The following is a 25,441-nucleotide window of genomic DNA, read 5'->3' as shown; positions in this document are numbered from 1 at the left end:
CCTCCCTGCTTAGGTTGCTACCCCCGCGACCCGACCCCCGGACAAGCGGAAGATGATGGATGGAAATCAACTTGGAGTATGTCCACTTTGAGTTAAGCACAGGCATGAGGACAATAAAAAGCCGACATGAATGGAACTCCGATACTTGGATCAACCATGGTACCGAGCAACAAAAAAACATCCTCCTACTTCACCCAACTTAAGAGATGTTAATACGTGTTTATGATGAATCTGAGCACATATTCTGGGAAAAAGTTATATGGCTATAGTAGCGAAGGAAAGACAATTTGCGTGGGAGACAATTGCCGGCTGAGTCAATGCATACATTTGAATGCAGTAGCCAGTCCATACATTGAACATTTAATCACACTGTCCGTTAATATTACAGGGGAAAAATTGGTGGAATTTAATAAAATAGCATGTTCACGTAGGTGCATCCCACATGCACAAAGCGAACTTGGCAGCATCTTAAAATGAAATATAAAAACATACTACAAACAGGTAAGGCATATCTTGTTTAGGCCTATAAGCTTGTGATTGTAGCCTTGGTTTTAATTATATTTGACATGATACAAAGTAAATATCAGTTAGTGCCTATTTCAACTTGTAGTAGCAGTAACCCTGAACAGAATGCTTTTCATCACAGGATGGTGATGATTATGATGATGAAGAGACGTTGACTGCTGCATGAAGAACTGTGGAATTTAATGTATTCCCAGTTACCAGTAAAGGAGTCATACAAACTGCATCTCATGAAGCAAGTGCAAAAAAATTACCAAGAGATGGTGTACTTAGGGCAGAAGATTAGGAAGTCTGATCATTACATTTATTTGTTTCAACACCAGGTGCATGGTCACAGTTGAATAATGTAGATTGTAGGAACAATATATAAATACTCATTGTGGGATTCCTATTTGTAGACAATAAAGAAGACATTTCTTCTTTAACATTTCAAAGATTTATCTTTATTTCAGTGGCAAAAATATTTTGGTTGGTTCTGAGGGCACGTCCACGTTGTGTAACATTAGCAATGTAAGGACTGAGAATGTTGCAAACATAAATTATGGAGTATGATGGAAAACCGTAACGTTCACTTAGGTATTCATCAGGGAATTAAAGCACATCTAATCGCAGTTTTATCATCCTCTTACAACGTAAGGCTAAGCGAATACAATTTTGTTTGAGATCGGTTGTCTGAACCAGGAAAGGACACCCCATCTCTGCAAACTGTATCAGGCTCAGAAAGTGGGAGGGGATAAGTAGGAATGCAGAGTTTGTTATGGAAAACCTGCTGGCAAGCAGGTTAGGTTCCCAGTCAGTTACCATGGACACTGACCCACAGTTTGCGTTACCTCTCTTCCTGCACCAACAAGATCCATGTGGCTCGTCTGGAACAGCTGGAAAAAAAACTACTGGAGGCTCAGGAATGTCAACCCAGAGTCTCAGGGTTACCCAACTCAGGATTTTCACTAAACCCACTTTATGGATTACATCCCTTTTGTTCTATTCTCCTATTGTGTTTGAGAGTGGTTGGTATACCATGATAACTCATACATTTGGATTAGGGAAACATTACACAATTCACAATGGGGGATGTTGTGTGCAAACCTTTATTGGAGTGTGTTAATCTTAATATCTGAACAGAGTGTTTTTTGTGTGTTTTTTTTTGCACCAACAAGATCCGTGTGGCTCGTCTGGAACAGCTGGAAAAAAAACTACAGGAGGTTCAGGAATGTCAAAGCCCCCAGGACAATGGCCTGTGTGAGCCTCAGGTAAACCAGTGTGAACACATATTTCACAGACAAACATGCATGCACATATGCAAAAATGCATATCTACATCATCTTGTAGCATAGTGGTTGTGCTTGAGTGGGTACGATTTATCATAGGGTAGCATAAACACATCAACAAACGACAAGAACAACAATAAGTAAGTAAGTAAGTAAGTAAAATGTATTTATACAGCGCTTTTCACAGACAGGGTCACAAAGTGCTTTACAGTGTACATTGTCAATATAACATAAAAGTCTAATAATAAACAATAAAATAAATAAAAACAGATAACAATTATCAATAGACCAAAGACAGAGATTACTCAAAAGCTAACCTGAACAAGTGAGTCTGGTTGGCAAAGCATTCCAGAGTCTGGGTGCCATAGCGGCAAAAGCTCTATCCCCACGTCTTCAGACGAGTGCGTGGCGTGGATGGCAGATTTTGATTAATAGATCTAAGAGACCGGAAGGGGGTGTGTAGGTGAATTATATTGGCAAGATAAGCAGGAGCCTGACCATGTAAAGCCCTATAGGTTATGGTGAGAATTTTGAAATGGAACATGTATAAAGTAAACAATATTGGGCCGAGCACTGAACCCTGTGGAACACCAAAAAACAAGGGTGATGATGCAGAGTGGGAATCCCCAATAGAAAAAAGGCAGTTAGCATATTAGGCAACAATCCCCCAACCTCCAAAACACACACCATGCTATCCATGTCTGGCGCATTGGGGCCAAGCCCATCAACAGAAGATGCTGTGGATCTACAGAACATAGTTGCTTAAAACAGTGTAATCTGGTTTTAAGGGATTTATTCCTTTACAAAATAATCCATAGTCAATGCAATGTAAATTTGTAATTGTTTTCCCCAAATTCAAAAAAGTAACAGCAGCTAACTATGTAGACATTTACAGATGCAGTCTAAAAGACCTACATTTAGCAGATGGTTTCATCCAAAGCAAAAAGTGCATAGTCAGTGTATCAGATAATGCAGGACTAGAAGGGCACAGTTTTAACAGTGCAGTGTAAAACAAATATAACAAAAAGGTCAATTTCGCAGATACCACAAGAAGTAATGTTTAGAAAAGTGCTGTGTATGATTCTCTTAGATGATTGAAGTGAAGTGATTAGTAAAGTCTGAACAGGTGTGTTTTCATACCTTGTCAGAAGGTTAACTATGAATGCCTAACTGAACGATGCCTTCAGTCCACTACTGGGAAACAAGAATCTAATGGTGTTTCTTCAATAATACGTACCTGCACATCCTTATAAACAAAATAATCTTATGGACATAAGCAATGGTTTGCTACATGCTGCCATGGGTTGATCCAAAGGGTTTTGAAAACAAAAGTAGCTTGTATTTCAACTCTTCTCATTGTTGATGAATTGGACATTGGTATTTTGCAAAACAATTTATTCTGAACTTCCCCCACAACTTCCAGGTGGCACATGGAAGCATGAACAACACCCGATGTCCTCCAATTAAATATTTTGATTTAATTTACAAACTGGTAACCGTACATATGCATATTGCTAACAAAGTTGAAGTCGTTGAAGCAAAGTTTCTGGATGTGTGCAAAACCCCACTGATTATGTCCTTCACGCTGTTGCTTTTTTGTGAACATATAACTTCACTAGGGAGAGCTGCGATATGCATTGTATAACTATATCCAGGAATATCTGTGTATCATCTGTGTTTGTGTATCTCAATTATCTCAAGAGAGAACCGGGCACTATATGAAGTTGAATTCTTAATCAGGACTCAAAGGCTATGCGTGTGCCGTTATTTGGATGAGCTAGTATAAATAAAAGGTAATAGGTTAAAATAAAACAAATACACCTTTTGCATCATGGGCACTTTAGCTAATACATAAATTGTTAACAGTACAAGTTGTTTTTTTTACCTAAACCCATATGCTTCTACCCTCTATTTTCCCGAAACAAAACCATGTAAAAAATGTATTGGTTAATTGTACCCTATTGGTTAATAGTCTATATTTAAAACAATGTCAAAAAATAGAATATTACCCTAACCCCTACCCTAAAACCCTAGACCATATTTTGCTATACATAATCTAATTTAGGCTATAACATTATACATACTTGTACAAGGGAGCCCTTGCAACATAATAATGATAAAAAGCTCATTTCAGCCTTTAGAAGGCAGGGGAAAAAATGGCCCAATGTGCAGCCGGCAGCAGTTTAACAGAAACACAGCTGTAAACTAGCTTTTCCCAGTGTGATAAAAAAAAAATAATAATAATACTTGGTGATAAAACACACATATTTAGGAAAAGTCAGGAAGGCACAGTCCTGGAATTTGCTGGAGTGCGAATATATGTTTTCTTCGCTTCACTGTGGTCAACTGACTGGCATTCGGCGTTTCTAGTGACAAACACAAAAACAATCACACCCTGTGTGAAGTCGTGAAAAGTTCTAGAATCTTTCTAGGGGAATTTCTCTGCTAGAGGATTCCAGGTTTACCAACATTCAAAAAGGCATATCTTCTTAAACTATTTTCAAATGGAAATGTATGACAAATAATTTGAAAGCTTACAATCTGCACTTTCATAAACTGTAAAAAATTTAGAAATTACCTTACCTCTTTTTTTATTTTATCCCTCTATAGATTTTTAACTGTGAGAAGACATCTAATCCTGATGCTGAGAATGCAAGTTCTGCTTCTGCTCTTGAAGCGTCAGGTGATAGAGGGAGCAAGGTAAAGTACATTTTTTACTGGGTTGGATTAGATGATTGTCCTGTAAGAATTAATGTCTTTGTTTATTTAGAAATCCCTTAGCAGTTGCTTATAAAACAGAGAAGTAGGACTGGGGGGGGGGGAGAGAGAATCAGGGTATTGGAACTCAGCTGACTTTAAATGATGGTACCTCTGACTGAGTTTAATCATTCAAATATTTAAGTCAGGTCACATGTTCATTTAAAACAATTGTAAAACGGTTGCATTTGGTACATCTTTATCAAGAAAATCTTGTGCATTCCTTTTGATATTTGACATATTACACCAGCCACATAGCCTGATGGAATGGTCTATTTTTGTAGGCCTGGGGCCAAATACACAATACTGTGTTATCAATGAATCAGTCGATTTTACCATAGAAGTGAAAAAACGCAGTTTGGAGATTGTTTGTGTACACCATTCAATGCCACAATTATTCAGTAATATTGAAGACAATGCTAAAGAGTATTGTTGGGTGGATTGCTTTAAGAATAAGCTCTGCAAAACTCATATATATGGAATGGAAACAATTCCAGAATCAATTACATGTATAAGACCAGTACCGGGACCCCTGCCCCTAAGTCAGTGTATAGGTTGACAGATTACCGGAATCTCACATGCACAGATGCTGCACAGTTGGCAACCATTGCTCGAAAGTAGCTGCTTCACCCTACCTGAGCCTAGGAAAACACTGTGCACTCAGGATGACCCCTTGACTGTGAAGGGTATGGAGGACCTAGTTCAGCTTTTCCCACACAGTGCTAACATGTCTACCATGCGGAAGACCCGATCACCATATTTTTCCATGGAGTTTGTGTTTTGTGTAGAATAAGGTTTAGTTACAAACCAACACCTTTTTTTCCCTTACTAGAACAAATTACTTTTATGAATGATTTTAATAGGCCAGCTAGCCAATACATGGATTAGGACTGTTGTACTGCTCTCAGTTGGTTAGTAGTGGCATGGCTGACGTACAGATGGTAACACATACTCTTTTCATGGTGTGGACTGTATGTACCTGAGTGGTCTTATATTAAAGGCCCAACCTAATCAATAAATAGGATGTCTTCTCATTTTTGTTTAGTTATCTTCATGTGTTGTTTTTCTATGAGGTGGAGATGGTTTTCTGGCTGCTCTCCATGTTGGCTAACCGAGACAAGGAAGAGATGACACGAACTCTCTTGGCCATGTCTAGTTCTCAAGACAGCTGCATTGCAATGCGCAAGTCTGGCTGTGTCCCCCTGCTTGTGCAGATCTTGCACAACATTCCAGGGGCCACTGAGGAAGCATTGAGGGGTGCAGGGTGCAATCGGGAGGTCAAGTCCAGAGCCAGTGCTGCCCTGCACAACATCATATACTCACAGCCAGATGAAGGGCAGGCCCGGAGAGAGATGAGGGTGCTGCACTTGCTGGAACAGATCTGCTCCCACTGTGACAGTGGCTGGGATTGGATGGAGAGTCATGTTGGGAAGTTCTCTCCTGGGGGCACCAAGACCACTGGTAAGTTGAGGGAAGGAGTGAAAGGTTATTGTTGACAATTCTGCCAATTGTTGCTAAGACTGGTTTAAACTGTCAGTATTGAAGGAATTAAGATCTCAAATGTGTATGCAGACATCCCTGAGCCATTAGACCCCCTGATCTGCCAGGCCATGTGTGGTATAATGAAGCTCTCATTTGAAGAGGAATATCGACGTGCCATGAATGAACTTGGTTAGTGAACATATATTTTCTGTCATACATTTTATGTAAACTCTTAGACAAGCAAAGATAAACCAAAATATGAGTTTTCATGTATATTTCATATGTTCACTCTAGGGGGTTTGCAAGTAGTTGCAGAGCTGATGTATCTCGATCAGGAGATATATGGCATGCAAAATGACCCACTTAATATGGCACTCCGACGCTATGCGGGCATGGCACTCACAAACCTTACTTTTGGAGACGTTGTCAACAAGGTAAAGTCACAGGAAGAAACACTATATATTGTTAAATAAATAGAGCCATATTGAGTGGATAGCTTCATAGGCATGGAACTTTTAGATATGTTTAGAATAAGGTAAACTCTTAAGATTTGGCATTGTATATCAGAAATTAATTAATTGGTTTAACAGAAAATATGAATTAAAGGAATATTTGTCCATATCTGCGCACAGGCAACTCTTTGCTCCAAGAAAGACTGCCTGCAGGCCATTGTTGCGCAACTTGCATCTGATAGCGAGGAGCTACATCAGGTAAAATGCAGTTAACATTGGTCCATTGCTATATCGTTTTAATAATGCAGTGCATTATGAATGCATAATGTAATAAAAAATCCATCCTATGCTTCTTCTACCCACAGGTAGTGTCTAGTATCCTTAGAAATCTATCATGGCGAGCTGATATCAACAGCAAGATGGTCCTCAGAGATATTGGGAGTGTATCTGGATTGATAACTTGTGCTCTTCAAGCCACCAAGGTACAATACAATTATAATGCTATAGTTGTGAAATAATATGAAGCGTTGCAGAAATGTAATCCAATATATTATATATTTATATTAAAAATACATTATATTTCAGGAATCTACCTTAAAGAGTTTACTCAGTGCTCTGTGGAACTTGTCAGCGCACAGCATTGAGAACAAAGTGGCAATTTGCTCAGTGGATGGGGCCCTTGGCTTTCTGGTCAGCACACTCACCTACAGATGTCAGACCAACTCATTGGCCATTATTGAGAGTGGAGGAGGTATCCTGCGCAATGTGTCCAGTCTTGTGGCCACACGAGAAGATTACAGGTAAAACGTTTCCTTTCAATTTATAGTAATTACAATGATTAGAGGTTCATCACTTACTTTAATTCCTACTTATCTACATGTTATTTCAACTAGATAATGTTTGTTTAAAATGTATTTTACTTGTTTTTTATACATAGGCAAATTCTCCGGGACCACAACTGTCTCCAAACTCTGCTGCAACACTTACGCTCTCACAGCCTAACAATAGTGAGCAATGCATGTGGGACTCTTTGGAACCTGTCTGCTCAAAGTGCCAAGGACCAGGAGTTACTGTGGGACATGGGAGCAGTCAGCATGTTACGCAACCTAATCCATTCCAAGCACAAAATGATTGCCATGGGAAGTGCTGCAGCTCTAAGAAATCTCATTACAAACCGCCCCTTAAAGTATAAGGATGCTGCTGTCATTTCCCCTGGATCCTGCATGCCTTCTCTATATATGAGGAAGCAGAAAGCATTAGAGGCAGAACTAGATGCAAAGAACCTGACAGAGACCTTTGACTCTCTTGAAAAACTAAGTCCAAAACACCTAAGCATTAAGAAGCCTCTGCGACACATAGAAAGCCTGGCGAAGGACTATGCGTCTGACTCTGGATGCTTTGATGATGACGAAGCCCCTAATGTCTGTGGTAGCCTTGACAATGGTAGTTTTTCCATGCTTTCCATGTTTCTGTCTAACTCTAACCTCCTCCAAAATCAGCCTTGTAAGAAAGACAATGAGCCAGAGAGAGAGGTTGTGCTGTTACAGACAATGGAAAATGGGCCCACCTCTACTGATGATGTGTCTGCTGCTGCAGAGAAGTTAGCTAAAAAGATCACTAATACTGTGGCCAAGATTGATAAGCTTGTAGACGACATCACCATGCATACATCTTCAGAGGACAGCTTCAGCCTCAGTTCAGAGGACCATTTTGCAGACTGGCCCTATGGTTCAGGTGAATTGCATGAGGCCCGGGCCAAGTCTTGTTCACCATTCCACTTTTCTGATACCAGCAGCCTTGCCCACAAAGATCAGCTGAGCAGAGCCCATGCTCTTTTGCGCCTCAAAACTGCCCACATAAGTTTATCCACTGATAGTCTTAACAGTGGCAGCACCAGTGATGGCTACTGTGGAAGCAAGGATCAAATCCAACCCTCATCAAAAGTAGTAGCAAAGCAAAGCCGGCCTAATAAGCTTGACCTTAAGCTGGCTCATCAAGAATATCTTAATGGTGATGCTCTGGTCCTTCGTGAAACAAATCAAATTGAAGTCCCAAAGAGAGATTCTATAAATGGAGAAGTGAAATTACCAGAGTCCAATAGCACAGAAACTGAGAAGTATCAAGAGCTTCACCCACAAACACCAGCAAGTGTATCAACAAAATTATCCTCCGATGTTAGCATGACTTCCGTAAAGTTGTCCCCCTCTTATAACCATGTCCCGTTGATTCAAAGTGTTAACAAGTTAGGTATAGCAAAGACTTCCATCAGTGCCCAAGCTGCCCAGGCAATGAGAAGACAAGCTTGGGTTCCAACTGTAATGACTGGGGGAAGTATTTTAAAATGTTCTCCAATGAGCACTGCTAAAAGTCCAATACTTGGGCCAATGGAAACACTACAGAAGTATTCAGTGGAAAACACACCAATCTGTTTTTCTCGTTGTAGTTCCTTGTCCTCCCTCTCTTCTGGTGATGGAGCACTTGATGGGCACAGCCAAAGTGAATATGAGTTAGAGAGTGAATTATCTCTTGAGATCATTGAAGTGGACGATTCTGAAGTGTTAAACAGAGAGGAAGAAAATGAGACCAAGGACGATCTGAGATGTGATAAACAACTGCTAGTGACTGATTCAAGAACCAACAGGTCTGACCCTATAGAAATTCCTTGTACAGTTAAGCATGAGAAGATATTCCTCCGGGCCGGATCACCTAGCATACTTGAGGACAGATCACCCTCAAGTTCTTCTGAAAACTACATACAGGAGACACCCCTGGTAATGAGTCGTTGTAGTTCAGTTAGCTCACTGGGTAGCTTTGAGTCTCCCTCCATTGCCAGCTCTATTCTGAGTGATCAATGCAGTGAAATGATTAGTGGAACCTTAAGCCCAAGTGATCTTCCTGATAGTCCAGGACAAACCATGCCCCCGAGCCGCAGCAAAACTCCATGCTGTGTTGAATCTAGTGGCCCAGATACACAGAGTACAGTAATAGCTGGACAATGGGAAAGCAGCTTGTGCAAGTTCATGGAAATTGCAGACTTCAAGGAAAGGTTTAATATACCTCCTGATTTGGACACAATGATATACTTCACTGTGGAGAAGCCAACAGAAAACTTTTCATGTGCATCTAGCTTAAGCGCTCTTCCTCTTCATGAGCATTACATTCAGAAAGATGTTGAACTTAAATTGACACCCTTGCAGCAGCAGAAGGACAATGATATTGCATTCCCTGATGATAAAGAGCATTCATCAGTGATGGACCAAGGAGGTAGATATAGTGAAGGAAATTCAGATGAAGACACAGAAATTCTCAAAGAATGCATAAATTCAGCAATGCCTTCCAAATTCAGGAAAGTAAGACCCTCTTTGATGTCTACTTTACCAACCCATGTTCTCAACTGCCAGTCTCGAAAACCTATACATGTGCCAATGTACATGATGCTTCCAAACAATGGTAAACAAATGTGTACTAAGGTTGTTATGCCACAAAAGGACAACCAGCTTGATGATTCATCATTTACTGACTCTGCAGAGGGCACCCCTATCAACCTCTCCAGCACAACATCTTTAAGTGATGAAACACTTCAGTATCCAGTTAGGAACACAGGTTCAAAAGATTGGCCGGTTAGGAATAGTACTAAACAAGAACTTCTGAATGATGAGGCAAAGAGAATTGAAGACCTTCGGATTTTCTCACACTTCCATAAGCCCTCTAAAATAACTAGTCGACATGACATGCTAGTCGGTACAATGAGCAGATCAATTAAACATGTCATTCCCACTCAGAAAGTGCTGATGCAGAGCAAAGAGGTAACTGATCGAGTGGTAAATCAGAGAAACTGTGATCAGGCATCTTATGAACAAAGACAAAAGTTGGCTCTGACAAGGAAACTAGAACTTCCTGTCAAAAAACAAAATACAGTGGCCAATCAAAATCAGAGAGCCCCCCAAAGACATGTGGCTCCTGAGCCTATTTGTCATATCACACCAACTGAGGGGGCAATCTACTGCTTCTATGATGAAGAAAGAGAGAGAAAACAAGGAAATACAAAGAGGACAGAGAGACAGCTAAATAAGGAGAGTAACAGGGATATTGTTTCTCGAAGCATGACAAATATTAGTAGGATTGACAACTCCCAAATAAGACACAAAGTTGTTAATAAAGTAAGGCAGAATCTAATCAAGGATGACACACCACTGTGTTACTCCCTAAGCTCATCTCTTAGTTCTTTGAGTGATGCAGATTTGAAAGACCACAAATCTAAATCTCTCAAAGTTTGGGCAAAAAACAAACACAACCAAGCATCTAACAAGGTTCAGCAAACAAAAACAATGCATATCTATGACCGGTATGGCGGACACAGCTCACCAAGTTCAGTAAGTATGGATTCAGAGGATGATCTTCTGCAGAAATGCATAACATCTGCAATGCCCAAGCAAAAGAAGAAACTTTCTGCGAGAAAGAAAAAAACGGAGAATAATCTGAAAAAGAAGAACCCACAAAAAGTATCTGATGGGTGGAACATTGAACAAGGCTGTGACAGTGACGATACGGCTTCTGACATAGACTCAGACCTCAACAGTGTTGAGTGGAGAGCAATACAAGAGGGAGCCAATTCTGTTGTTAACAGATTACAAGCATCAAAATCTCAAGAACACTCATCTGAAGAATCTGAATCTGTACTTTCCTTCATGTCTGGATCTAGCTTTACCCCCAAAGAAAAGAAGTTTTCTGTAGACAAAAAGGCAAACAAACCCCTTGACTTTGCTCCACGTAAGCCAGTTCCCAATATGCCAATGGTTTTTAGAGGCAGAACGGTGATATACACACCCAAAAAAGAGATGGCTCTTTCACAAAGGCCACTGCCAATGAAAGTGTCAATCAAGACAGATGCTCCAAAAAATCCAAACTTGGCTCAACATCGATCAAAGAGCCTTCACAGGTTGGGGAAACCCCAAGAAATAGAGTTGTCATTGCCTAAAAGGAGCTCAACTCCACCTCCAAGGATACCAAAGAGTTCATCGTCTGGATCATCTCAAAGCTCAACACCATCAAGGCAGTCACAGAGGAAGTTGACCTCCCCATCTCAATCAACAAAAGCCATCCCCAAAAAAAGTGCCACTCCTGCTAGTATTTCATCTGAAAGAAAAGGACGCTCCCTTGTTTGTTCAAATCAGAGTCTGAAATCTCAAGCACATAAGACACAAAAGTCACCTGTCCGAATAACATTCATGCAGAACTCCACAAGGCAGTCCAGAACAGTATCACCTCTAGTGACAAATCAACCTACAAATATCAATAGACCACATACTCAGGTACCAGAAAAAAAGACTGTTCCTGCCAATCGTTATGACTTGGTACGGATGACCTCTGTTCAGTCAAATAGCAGTGAGTCGGATCAGAATGGGCTCTTAAGACAACTGACCTTCATTAAAGAGTCAAAGACTCTTCTTAAACGTAATAGTTCTTCACCACGCTCCATGGCTACAACCCAGCAGGCATCATCCATGAGAACATGTCCAGGCGCTTCTGCAGTCTTCCTCTGTTCGTCTCGATGCCAAGAGCTAAAGGCAGTTGTGCAGGCACCAAGAATAATGCAAGGAAAGGGCCATGAGCCAAAGCAGCAGAATAAAGGGCAAACAGTCAGTCTTGCTAGAACCACATCTAGTGAACACAACCTACATGCACGACATTCATCTAGGAGAACCAGCTCTGAAAGCCCCTGTAGGGTACCTCAGAGAAATGGATCAGGGAGAGTGTCTGGAGACAAGCAGCAAGAAAAAGATACTTTCAAGAGGCATTCCTCTTCACCCAGTATAAACATTCTGAGCCGGGTTACCAGCCGCTCCTCTCTCCGGTCTTCGTCTTCTGACTCAAGTGGGCGAACAAAGAGTGAGGATGATACAAAGAAAAGGCAGCAGAGGACTGGAACAAATCTGAATGACAAACTCACTTGGAGAAGGATTCGGGATGAGGATGTACCTCAAATCTTGAAAAATACTCTTCCACCAACTGCTTTACCCCTGTTTGTTTCTGCTGAGCAGCCCAAAGGCAACCAGCCAGCACTGCCAGGCAAGCTACCAACAATTTTGCTTAAGTCACGAAAAACAAGTGATGCCACCGTCCAAACAGAAGATTTCTTGACCAACAAGACCCATTCAAGCACCTCTCCAACCACAGACACAGCTCTGGTCTTCTCTGAGGAGGCAGCAAGACTTGCCCTACTTAGAAAAATCGATATTGCCTCTGGAGGTAACCTACAAGATGGAGACTTTGACTGTTCCATAAATAGCTATAGCACAGCCTATACTGCAAACTCTCATCCAGTAGAGAGTCACACAGGTGGGGTTGTCCGCTTCCGTCAAAGCTCTCCGAGCAAAGCTGTAAGGGTCACCCCATTTAACTACATACCCAGCCCTATGGGGTGCCTGCAAGATAAACAGAGCCAATCAGTCACAATCAATAAGAATTCAAATGAAAACACGGAGGCATAGTTTCTTTAGTCTATACTAATGAATTGTCAAGATGAGAAAAATAATACTTTGGACCTTTCAGGTGAATTAGCTTTTTAACCTTGCATTATGACCCTTACCCCAACCCCCTTTCCATCACATCTAAAATGCATTTTAAACTAAACAAACACTTATTTAAAGAGAATCTCATTCCATTTACTGTTCATACTTATGGATGCGCAAAGACAGGACTAAAAGGGGTAGATTTCAAATATCCCCATGGGAAGAGTTTTAGATAGCTGTACAAAATGGAAGATCACCTTTTTCTACTTTTTGTATTCCATTGCCTGTTACAACTGTATTGTAAATGTGCAACAACAAAAAAGAAGCATAATGCAAATCACTGAATAAAAAAGCAATTGCGTTTTACTTGACAATGCACTGTGGCTAACTGTTGACATTCAAAATATTATCTGTATAGATTTGTAAAACACAAAATGGAAATGCAAAGTTTCTTATCTAAATGTTTCGCTTCTCCTTTTGTGCTTCACCTACAACATCACTTGCTACTGAAGATGAGATACTATTGCCATTAATGTTTAACAACCACAGGCACTATTATTGGAAATACTACAGTTAGTGTCTTATTAGCATTGTTGAAATGCTGTGCTATCTGTAGGCTATTCTGTTGTAAATACTTGCTGTCGTCAATCCCTACAAGGTTTCCAGTATGGAAAATGACTGTGTTGCTAATTCTGCATGCTTAGCTAATATCCAGAATTTGAATACAATTGCTAATACTGTAAGTGCGGGACAAATACAATTTTCCTTTGTGGTATTTCAATTAAAAGTTAACAAAATTATAGCAAATAAATTTCTCTGAACTTTGTAAAGCAACAGATATAACTATGTAAACTTATTAGCTGTACATGTTTCCACTATTTTAAAAGCAATTACAAGTGTTTGCTACTGGAATCATAAGCTTTCGATCTGAAAAAGAGTTTGTAAGGGTTAGTAGTTTTTAAGAAAAAAAAGGTATCAGTATCTACAAATGTTCACACACACGTAAATGTACAAATGTGTTACTATCTACTTAATTGTATTGGTGTTAGATCAAAGATCTCAAACATGAAGACCTTAGAAAATGTATATTCTGTGTAGCTGAAACAGGACATGTGAGAGGTTGACTAAGACAACATGACAAAGAAAACTCAAAAGTATTTTGGGGGGTTTCTGGAAGTGAATCTCCACAGTTTAGAGGCAAAATATCTGTAAAATGTATGATTGTATGATTTCAAGTTGTTTCTGTATTGAAAGAATTTTCCGTATTGAAAAATGCTGAGATCTATCCTCGATGAAATACCTTCACAATTAACATAAATAACACTTTCAACAGTCCCTCTGACAAATGAGTGAATTAATATAAGTTGTCAGAAAATAGGGGTGTACCATTTTGGCAATGTCTTGTGATGGCCCTAATGGCTATAAATAAAAATCGATGTTAAATTTGCTTTGCAAGATCCCCAGAATCCAGCATGGTAAACTAGCCATCTTGTGAGCTCACATTCTGTTTCACATGATGGGTCAGTCCAGCAATTAACAGTAGGTCTACATTATTGACAGCCACTGCCAACAGACTTGTAGACATTATTGTTCCAGTTCATGTATTTATTGTTCTTAATTACTGAAAGTTAATCCAATTGTCTGTGATGGAATTTTGGTTTCAAACAACTTCAGTCAGAGCAACGATTTACAAGTGACTTGAAACAACATGTAAGCACAATAGTTACTGTTGAATTTCCCAACTTGAATGCTGTTATGATTTCAAGTATATAGTTTGACAATGATATACTACTTCTGTTGGCATAATGGTATACATTATCAATCAAATTAAAAAAATGAAATCAATGAGCATAATCCCAGGAAATATTTGCATGAATAGACATCTAATGCCATGAAATTGTCATAGAGGCAGGTGATGTGATGTAGGTCAAGGAGTTTGTCATAATAAATGTTCTCATCAAATGAAAAGTGAATGGTATTTTATGAACTTAGTTGTGCAAGTACAGTTTTATATTAATTACATTTCATGATACATAACATATTTGACATGCTTTCTCAGACACAGTTGATTAGAACGATTTGGGAACCCAAATAATGACATAACTGGTTGATGACATGACTGGTGTTCAAGATTCATTGGTGCTGAGGTGGACTGATGAAATCTTTGGTCAGAGTGCTCTGCCTTTCACTTGAACAACATTGAATTCCAACTGCTTTCCAGCTGTTTGTAGATCTTCTCTCTGCCTTACAAGTTTACCCCTTGCCTCGTGAAGTTGCTCATTAAGCTCCAAGTATCTCCGACTCTGAAGGTACATGGACTCCATGTCATTGTCTGGTGACCCACTGACATCTATGGAAAAAAAGACATTGGAAAAGATATGTGACAAGCTCTGGTAAAACGGGGCCGTTGTCGGCCAAGGTCATTTCTCCGCTTTTTACAGATTGTGAAAGTGCATATTGTAAACTTTCAAATGATGTGTCATACATTGAAATCTGATAATATCTGTTGATAATAAATAAATAAATAGTTGACAATGCGCGTATCTAAACGATATCCATACTCCCAATGTTAGAGTAATAAATAACAGGAAGAATTTCAGAAGAAATTTGAGCATTTTCGAACAAGTTACACTTGCCTCTCATATTGGCCCACTTGGATCGTGCCCTGACAATAAAGGATGAACAATTAATGTTTTGCCAGGAGGGTCTCGACTACTAACAGCAAACATCAGTCATGTGCTCTTGACCACCAATCAAGTTTCACTCCCTATCCCTGCTGTGTCTAAGCTGACTGACGCATCCCAAACAACCTCCCATGGAGCAGAACAGAACCGTTTGAATGTTCTGGACGTTTATCATCAATGATGATAAACGTCCGTATTCGCGGTGTCATTACTCTGCTCTACAGTGGCATCTGGTGGTGGATGTGGAGGTGGAGGGAGCCCCCCCCTCCCCCTTATCTAAACAAAATGTAACAAAAACTAGAGAGGGTACAATTTCTGGGGAAATTGTAGGGTGTGCTTGCTTGCGTCGGTTGCAGATGGGTCAATTTAATATGAAACAAGCTGAACCCCCGTTTGAGACAAGCTATTCTAACAACGTTGTCACCGGCAGTATTTTTCAGACGGAATCACGATTCAAACAGTACCATCTGCTAACTGAAAATATGCCCCCAAACGCGACTTTTTGGTCTCAGTCTAGAGCCCTGCTTGGAGAAGCTGAATTATGCTACGAGCAAGCTAGCCTAGTTGCTGTTGCTAGCCAAACTACACTGAGGGGATTGTTTGAATGCGCCGGAAATAAAAAACATTCCTTTTGACATAAGGTTTTAGGCTGTAGTTTAGCTTTAGTTTAAATCAGTGTGCGAAATACGGGGGGGGCTCGACCCCCGCGATTAACCCATGAGCCCCTCTGAAAGCCTCAAAAGCAAAATTTGAAGGGGGTCTCAAATCTTTTCAAAATAAATAAATATAGTCACAAAAATGTTTTTAAGATCACCATGTCCAGTATTCAGAATTCAAAACATTTATTCACATTTTTTTTTTTTGCCAAGCGGAGACAGCCAGTCATGTGCACGTATAGTTAGCCATGTGCGCCAAACAAAAACGTTGAGAAGTCAATGGCTAGCAAGCAAAAGCTAACCAGAGTGTATCATTCACACAGTTTGGGTTCACATCCAAAAAGGTGGCACTCAGAGATGAAGAGGCACCGAATGACAATGCGGTTGCAGCTAGCACAGTGGGCCCACTCACTACCAGAACAGAGGATCCTCTCCCACCCAGTGATTCCCCAGAAGAACAACGTTTAGTTGAGGCCAAGTGCTCCGAAGACGCAGCAGGTGCTGAGGTAACGTTAGCTGCTACTGCTGCTAGCACAAGTGACTTGCTGGCTGGTTGGTCAACGAAGCAGGTGGGCGCATGGAAAGACCGCGAGTGTCTCCATAAGGCTTTCCCCGGCATTAATTCAGTTAATTGCTCTTGTAAGTGTGCCAGATTGGTGCCAATCATTGTCATGTCTGCATTGTAATGCACAACTTTGGCTCCTTTTTATAAAACAACGTGCATCCAAACAACTTTAGCCAATGTAACCTCTTATGTCAGTGTTGCTTTACGAATACCAGCCTACCATATAGATGGGGACCCCCCCAAATATTGACGGGTATTTCGCACACTGGTTTAAATACATTATTTAGTGTGACATGCATCAATGTGACTTACTGTAAACGCAAGTCTTGAATTGCTTAAATGTATAATGCTGCTAGTACACCATGACACGATACGATACTTGCTGTGCAACAGCAATGCACGTTGTATCCATGTGTCGTTGCTAACATGTGCTGACGTTGTGACGTAGGCTACCACTGAGTTCCCTTCGTTGACACAATGCACTTTTTGCCACTTTTGAATTTCAGCCTAAACCGTGCAACGGAACGTAAATAAAAATACAAGCAACTCAATCGCTACCAACACGAAACTTTTGACACAGACGTTGTCTATGTAGTCCAAATATTGACGGATCCTTAGGGGGGCAAATATAAATAGATTGTGGGCGGGGGGCCTCAAAAATTTAAATGTTTTCCATAGCCCAGGGGCCTCAATTGCTATTAAGACCAAGTTTAGCGTATGTTCTTTCTGTTACGTCTGGGTTTCACAAGAGACGGTCACTATTGTTTTGTGGGCTACCTTTCTTTTATTTACGCCCTTGCTGACAGCGGCCCATTGGTAAAACATTTTTTGGTCGGGCCTGCCCATAGAGAACTGACAGCGGCCCATTGGTTAATTTTCTTTATTGGCACTGGCCTGACCCAATCAAATCGGGGGAGTCAGGTGGCTGAGCGGTGAGCGAGTCGGACTAGTAATCCGAAGGTTTCCAGTTCAATTCCCTGTCATGCCAACTGACGTTGAGTCCTTGGGCAAGGCACTTCACCCTACTTGCCTCGGGGGAATGTCCCTGTACTTACTGCAAGTCGCTCTGGATAAGAGCGTCAGCTAAATGACTAAATGTAAATGTAAATCCAGGAACCCCCTTCCCTTGAATCATAATATTGCCTCCCGCAGGCCTTGAGACACGACCTGTTGGCTAATGCGTATGCTGGTTTAGCATCGTTAAAGTTTAGCATCACTAAAATGGAGAAACTACCACCAAAGCGCAAGGGAGGCGCAGGGAAGTTAAGGGAGAAAAATATTTAAAAAAATCTACAGGTGAATGCCACAAAATTTGCAAACATTTCAAACATGTTTGGGGGTCTCTAGCTGCTTACCTGCATTACCTGTAGAGGAAGGAGGAGAGGTGGCTGTCTCAGAGAGGCCAAAACGTAGGCTACTGACAGAATCAGGGAAGAAGCCGAGGATGAGGAGGAGAGTGACCATGACAGGGCCATGGGAGCGAGTGAGGAAATGATGGAAGAAAGAGTAGTAGTAGACGACGTGGTAAGGAGTAGGCAAATTAACAGGGACTCAGGAAGGGAGGGTATGTGTGTGTTTCTGTATTGTATTTAGCAGACACTTTTGTCCAAAGCCACAAAATATGAATCTTACAATAATTTAAATGAACAGTATACAGTTTTAAAAGTTGCTAAGCCAATATTAAGCAAAATAGTAATAATCACAATACAATATCAAATATCAATATGTATATATATTTTTATACCATATACAAGTCATAACTCTAAGAATTAATTAATCATTTATGTGTAAGATCAACACATAAGTCTTGAGACCCTTCTTGAAGGATCCAAAACTATCACATGAACGCAGAACACTAGGCAACTCATATTATAGAATGCACGCATATTTTAAGTACTGTCTGCAGGGAATGTGTCTGACCAGTCACGGTGGGTGTGGGCCACCTGGGCCAAAAATGGCAGGGCCGATTTTTTGTCCCAGTCCAGCCCTGGTACCGTGTGGTTAATAAACGTCAATTCGGGAACTTCATCTTATGCCTGGACGATTGTTCCTTTCTGACCTAGTAAGGTCATTACAATTGATTTTCTAATGGCTAAATGATACTGTTGTTGTTTTAAAAGTGTGCTATATAAATGAGAAAAAAAACGAAATTGAATCAACTACACCACAGTACGACAACTGCGCTGTTAGCTACTAAGGTAGTGCTAAATGCCAAACAAAAACAGACATTTCTCTTATCTGAATCTGTTATGGAACGAAATTGCCAATATGCATCTTTTTTCTATGGCTCTGCAGCCCAGCAACTCAACGTTCATAACATTTTGTTCAGGAAGCTTCAACCCCCAATGCTAAACCTTAAAACGATAACTGTAATTTACATTTTACATTTACTCATTTAGCAGACGCTCTTATCCAGAGCGACTTACAGTAAGTACAGGGACATTCCCCGAGGCAAGTAGGGTGAAGTGCCTTGCCCAAGGACACAACATCATTTGGTTGGCATAGCCAGGAATCGAACTAGCAACCTTCTGATTACTAGCCCGATTCCCTCACCACTCAGCCATCTGACTCCCTGTAATATGATGCTCTAGTCTTCCGTCGCTGTATCAGATGCTGGCGTAGTGATTTGTGACTGACTGGTGAACAGTGGAAATATCCTTGATTGAAAAAATGCGCTACCAGATGAGAGAAACGCTTCTTTTAACAACTAGTGGAGGTGAAACTGACATCAGTAGATCCTGCAACATAACCATGAGCACATTTACATGTATCACACTAAGTGAACTGTCCAAAATCATCAGCAAATGTAACTCAGATATTGATCCTATACCCACAACATTCTATAAGTGAGTGTTTGATGGTGTCTCAGGTCCGGTGCTAGAGATTATAAACACATCCCTTAGAACTGGCGTTTTCCCAGATGCCTTCAAAACAGCTGTTGTAAAGCCCCTATTAAAGAAACCCAAATTGGATAACAGTATACTTGCAAATTACAGACCAATATGAAATCTTCCATTTATTAGTAAAGTATTAGAAAAGATAGTATTTGTCCAATTAAATTATTTTCTTGAAGAAAATAACATCTTGGAAGTCTCTCAGTCAGGTTTCAGAAAATATCACAGTACTGAAACTGCTCTCACCAAAATAAGTAGCGACCTCAGACTAAACTCTGATGCAAATAAAGTCTACTATCCTTATCCTGTTAGATCTCAGTGCAGCATTTGATACCATTGATCACTACATCCTAATCAATAGACTGGAAAAGCTTATTGGATTCACGGATAGTGTATTAAACTGGATGAAATCATATATCAAAGGAAGGAAGTTTTATGTTAGTTTAGGAGACCATATGTCTAAGAAACATGACAACTGCTACGGGGTTGCTCAAGGAAGCTGCTTAGGTCCATTACTTTTTTGTCTTTATATGTTACCACTCGGCGACATAATCAGAGAACATTATATAGATTTCCATAGCTACGTGGATGACACACAACTGTATATATCTGCTAAACCCAACGATGCAACAGCCATAAATTCCATTACCAACTGCTTGTCGGCAATAAACAAATGGATGAATGATAACTTTCTTAACCCTTGTGCTGCCTTCGGGTCACATGACCCAAAGGTTCATAACGAACCATCGTTGTGTTTACCCAATTTTACCCAATACAAAAACAAATAAAAATAATTTTATTTTGCTTCACTTTGTTTTTGTATGCGGTAAAGTTGTCGCAATACAACAGTGGGTCACAATGACTGATGGGTCAGAATGACCCGAAGATAACACAAGGGTTAAATTAAATGAAGTCAAAACTGAAATCCTCCTATGTGGCCCCAAATCCAAAAGAGAGATGCTAAGTAAGAATCTAGGAGGTTTAACCCCCTGCTTAAACCAGAGGTGACGAGTCTCGGTGTAATCCTAGACTGTCCCAGATCTGAATTTCAACTCTCACATTAATAAAGTGACCAAAAAAGCTTTCTTTCACCTCAGGAATATAGCGAAGGTACGACGATTCATCAACCAAAATAATGCAGAGAAGCTAATTCATGCTTTTATATCCAGCTGGCTGGACTCCTGTAACCCACTTTTCGCTGTTCTTCCCCCCCAAAAAACACTGAAAAGACTGCAGCTCATTCAAAACTCTGCAGCTAGTATTAACCAAAACTAAAAGGAGAGAACACATTAGTCCTGTCCTAGCTACTTTACACTGGCTCCCTGTTTCCTTCAGAATTGACTTTAAGGTCCTTTTTCTCACATACAAAGCTCTAAACCGACAAGGACCTAGCTACATTGCTAGCTCTCTTATAACTACACACCAGCTATAACACTGCAATCATCAAATGCAGGCCTGTTAGAGGTCACCAGAAGCAGTCATAAGAAGACTGGTGATGCAGCCTTTGTCAATTACGCCCTAAAACTATGGAACACGTTACCCATAAATTAATATTTATGGAAGCAAACACGTTAGACATTTTCAAGACAGCTTAAAACCTATCTTTTTACCAAAGCATTTAACAAATTTGATCTCAGAAGTGGTTTATTACTTTTATTAGTTGTATTATTGTTTTTATTGATTTTTTGGATTCCCGCAAAGATTGCGGTTTGTGTTTTGACTTTTCAATGTAAAATGTTGTATTTATTCTCTTAATAATTTTTTTTTTTTTTGTATTGTTGTGGAAAAAACATCACACTATTGTAATTATGAAGATGGGTAATGATTATGGATTTATATGATTTAAAATGAAACTCTTAATCACCTTTTTAGCATATGCTATATTACTGAAAACCAGATGCAAAGCTGTTGACTGATTATTATTGCCACTAAAACGTAGAAGATATTAAGCCCAAAATGTAAAGATCTGGATTAGGGGCTGAGTGTGAGAGAAGACTGAGTATATGCTTCAGTCATAGAAAACAAGAAAACCCAGCTATCTCATGTGGCTCATTTATGGCCCTATGCCCAGTAATCCAGTGCAGCTGGCCTTCAAGGCCAGAGCAGGCCTAAAAATGGGAGTTTTCTAAGCAAAAAAAGCACCTGATCTGAATCCCCTAGGACAAGAAAACCAGCAGGGTAAGAATGCATAATGCATTCGGTGACCAACAAGTATTGTACAGGGTTTTTCCTGGGTCAAAATAGGTCTTCGGTGCTCCCCCTCCAAAAAAAAGGGTATATATATTCTCTTTTTTCTTCTTCTTTCTAATAAATGTATTTATTCCCAGGTGTTTTGCACCCCCTCCCCCTCCCGCCGAAACAAAACCTGTATTTCGGAACAGGTTAATGTAATAGTCTAATGTAATATTGCACATATTTTCGTCCTATTTCCCCTAAAGCAACAAAGTTTGGCTACTTAAAGACACCTTACACTCATGAAGTATGTTCTAAATGGCATAAATGCTGCCAATTAATAATTGACCTAACAACTTATTGTAAATGGTCAGTAGCCTAGCCTATCGATTAAGGTAGGCCACTCTGAAGCATGTACACTGCCTGCTTCATTTGATCTTGATAGGCTAAGTATTCTGTAGCAAATAATAACAATAAACCCACTTTTTATTAATTAAAACTACTTCAGCATAATAATGCACCTAAAATATAAACCTGAGCAAGGGCAGCAATTGAATCAATAGACAATTTAGCTAGCAGGGGAAGAATACAAACAACAAAAATCACCAGTTCACTTGATTTACATTTGCAAGAACTATAGACTTATACAGTAACAGGCTTAAATTAACTGACAACATAAGTTATACGACTTACAGTTCTCAAGGACGCACACACGCAATCTCAACTGCGGTGTGAAGCGTGTGTCCGTGCAATTCTCCGACATGCACTCTAACAATCACTGCTGATAGACGGCCTAAAATGTTGTACAGCCTGATTTCTGATACCGTGGCGGCAGAAATGTAGCCATAGAGGAAACACTGCACTATATATTATCATTCCAGGTTAAGAATACCAATGGAGGCTGCGTTGGAAATCGTAAATCAAACTTTTGTAAGCATTTTGAGTGGAAATTTCATTTGCATTTGTACAGGTGTATTCGTGCACGTCGGGCTGGCCCTCGCAGCGGAACGACAGTTTACTGGCCGCTCTGTCCATTCGCGCACCTCACAGTTGCGTATTGATCAGACAAGAAGACACACTTATCAACTCAATTACTATTTATCAAAACAGATGTATGCAGGAAAAACCCTGTTGTACCAATGGCAGAACATCACAAAAAATATAGCTGCAAGCAGCAATGGCGGATTACTCCTTTAAAATGGCAAAATGTTGTAAAATTGACATAATAGATAGTTACACTGGGATTAACCAGAAGACTTAAAACTGTAATTTCTGTCATAATAATAATTTAAAAAAAGTTTATACCTTTGCCTGGATTAGAACCCACCACCCTTCACACATCAGCACTGCATCTCATCCTACTAAACCATTCGCAGACTTAGACATTTCATTGTTCAGTTTTTGTATCAGGAAATAAGACATTTCTCCAATGGCAAGCATTGTTAGATTTGGTTAAAGTTCAAACAGTTGTAATTTAGTCCTATTTGAATATGGGACATAAAAATGGGACAACGGGATGACTGGGTTGCTGCTGTAAAGAATATCTTACTCGTAGTGCTTTAAAAAGGTTATTTGGGGTGCCATAACTTGTCATGGAAAGGAATTTCAAATCATGCCTAGCATCAGAGGCGATTTGTCCTGGCTTAGGTTACTGAAATGAATTTGTGCAACAGGCAAGGGATCCACCTGAACAATCAATATACTTCATTAAAGCTAACTCGGTTGTGAATCTGACACTACCATGCATAGACTCCAAGTATCTAGCTACTGTGGTAAACCTGTCTTGTTTTGCAGTGGTTTACACAGTCTCGCTAAACAGATGATCGGAGTGTTGTTATGGGCTCAAATAAACACTCATTGCTATGTTTTACAACCGGAGGATTGACCGGAAGACTAGAAACCGTTCTGTCCAAAAATAATAATAATTGGCTTTGCCTGGTTTTGAACCTACCACCCTACGTATACCAGCACAACATGTCATCCAATTGAGCCATTCCCAGGTCTGGACTTTGCCATCTTCAGTAACTGGATAATAAAATAACAGTTAATTAGCCACGGTGGATATATATATATAAACAATATTTATTAAGGAGTCTCCAAATTGACTACTGTAATTTTGTAAAAAGTTGTTCTTCCCTATTTATAGCGCGGACACGTAATGAACGCTAGATTGCGCTTATTGCATGGTGCCAAAGGCAAGGTCGTAAAATGAATTTGTCTTTGTCAATCTGTTAGCGGTGTAACAGACCGTAGTTGATCCGTGATCACTATGTATCACCCCCTACGGTTCGGCATGCATGTGAACCGCGGATCAATATGTTTAACCACTATTTTGTGAAATACTGTTACACTACTGCCGTTTAATCTCAACGACTCAATTCACGATGCTCGCGTGTTCAACAAATCAAATTGCGCTTTCCATTTCTCAATCAAATGTAAAATGAAAAATCATGACAAGGCTGGCATAAAGCTACAACTAAGTTTATTATACCATGGTCTGGGTGAATACTCGATTCTGATTGACTGCAGGGGTGTCCATATTATATGATAATGTACACCTACTAAGTAGGTGCAGTAAAACTGTTCACCATTCTAAATTACTGCGCTGGCTACTTAGTATGAGCCTCTACCATAGACGATATTATTAAGTAAACCAAGCAAAGGAGCTCTTTAAAGCGCCCCCGTTCATTTCTATGGAAAGTGCTCAATGGCGCAGTGAGGCAAGCGAGACCGAGAAACAGACAGCGCCATTTTCAACTTCCAGCTGGTCCAGTCTTGCACAGAACAGTGACTCGCCATGCTCCTAGCTCCAAGGCTGGTGCACGCTTCAGAACCCCGCTCCTCGGCTTGAGGCAATGGCCCCAGTGGATGTTGGTGGTATTGCATTTCCGATTAGGTACCCGGCTTGTCTGGTCGATTTTATTCTTTTAACTCAAGTCAACATATCAAAAAATATCTCCCCCAATAAAAACAAAGATATTCTCGAACCTGGCTCATACCACTAGCTTTTGCTAAGTTTGAAACCAATACAAAATGGGTAAACTAGCACCCCATTTATTTGCTTAAGTCAAGAAAAGTTGCCTGGAACTGTGCTCGCAGGTACGTACAGGGCACGTGGGTACGTACAGGGCAGGCGGGTACGTACAGGGCAGGCGGGTACGTACCGGGCAGGCGGGTACATACAGGGCACAAGCACAAAAGGGAGCATTAGCCAATTGCTAATTTACCTGGAGCTGACTGAGAACAGGGAGAAAGGGTTTGATAATCTAGTTACCTGCCCTGCTGTAGCCAGTTTTGCAAATGGTATATAGGGTTTATTCCTGTTATTTTACGTTCGTGACATGATAAAGGCAATTATTTTATTATGTCAAGTGACATGTTAAGGTGTGAGCATAGATTGTTGACATGTTTATCTGGAGCAAAGACGAAGATTAATACATTAACTAATAACCATAATATTGTTATGGTTGCGCAACA

At 40.2% G+C, this 25,441-nt stretch overlaps 1 protein-coding gene across 1 annotated transcript in view; it reads left to right on the top strand.

The window, feature by feature from the left end:
- The window catches only part of apc2 (APC regulator of WNT signaling pathway 2), a 62,070-nt gene extending 48,590 nt beyond the window's left edge, over window positions 1-13,480 (top strand). Inside the window, exons 6-14 of the mRNA XM_067230348.1 lie at window positions 1,680-1,772; window positions 4,401-4,490; window positions 5,621-6,008; window positions 6,120-6,218; window positions 6,324-6,463; window positions 6,662-6,739; window positions 6,847-6,963; window positions 7,067-7,281; window positions 7,419-13,480. Of these exons, the coding sequence (XP_067086449.1) occupies window positions 1,680-1,772; window positions 4,401-4,490; window positions 5,621-6,008; window positions 6,120-6,218; window positions 6,324-6,463; window positions 6,662-6,739; window positions 6,847-6,963; window positions 7,067-7,281; window positions 7,419-12,972 (6,774 nt within the window). The 3' untranslated portion in view covers window positions 12,973-13,480. The remainder of the gene's footprint in view (window positions 1-1,679; window positions 1,773-4,400; window positions 4,491-5,620; window positions 6,009-6,119; window positions 6,219-6,323; window positions 6,464-6,661; window positions 6,740-6,846; window positions 6,964-7,066; window positions 7,282-7,418) is intronic.
- The last annotated feature ends 11,961 nt before the right edge of the window (window positions 13,481-25,441 follow it).

The sequence above is a fragment of the Osmerus mordax genome, chromosome 27, assembly GCF_038355195.1.
Source record: "Osmerus mordax isolate fOsmMor3 chromosome 27, fOsmMor3.pri, whole genome shotgun sequence".
NCBI classification, from domain to species: domain Eukaryota; kingdom Metazoa; phylum Chordata; class Actinopteri; order Osmeriformes; family Osmeridae; genus Osmerus; species Osmerus mordax.
Note: the sequence above shows the minus strand (reverse complement) of the source record. Positions and strands in the feature narration are given on the sequence as shown.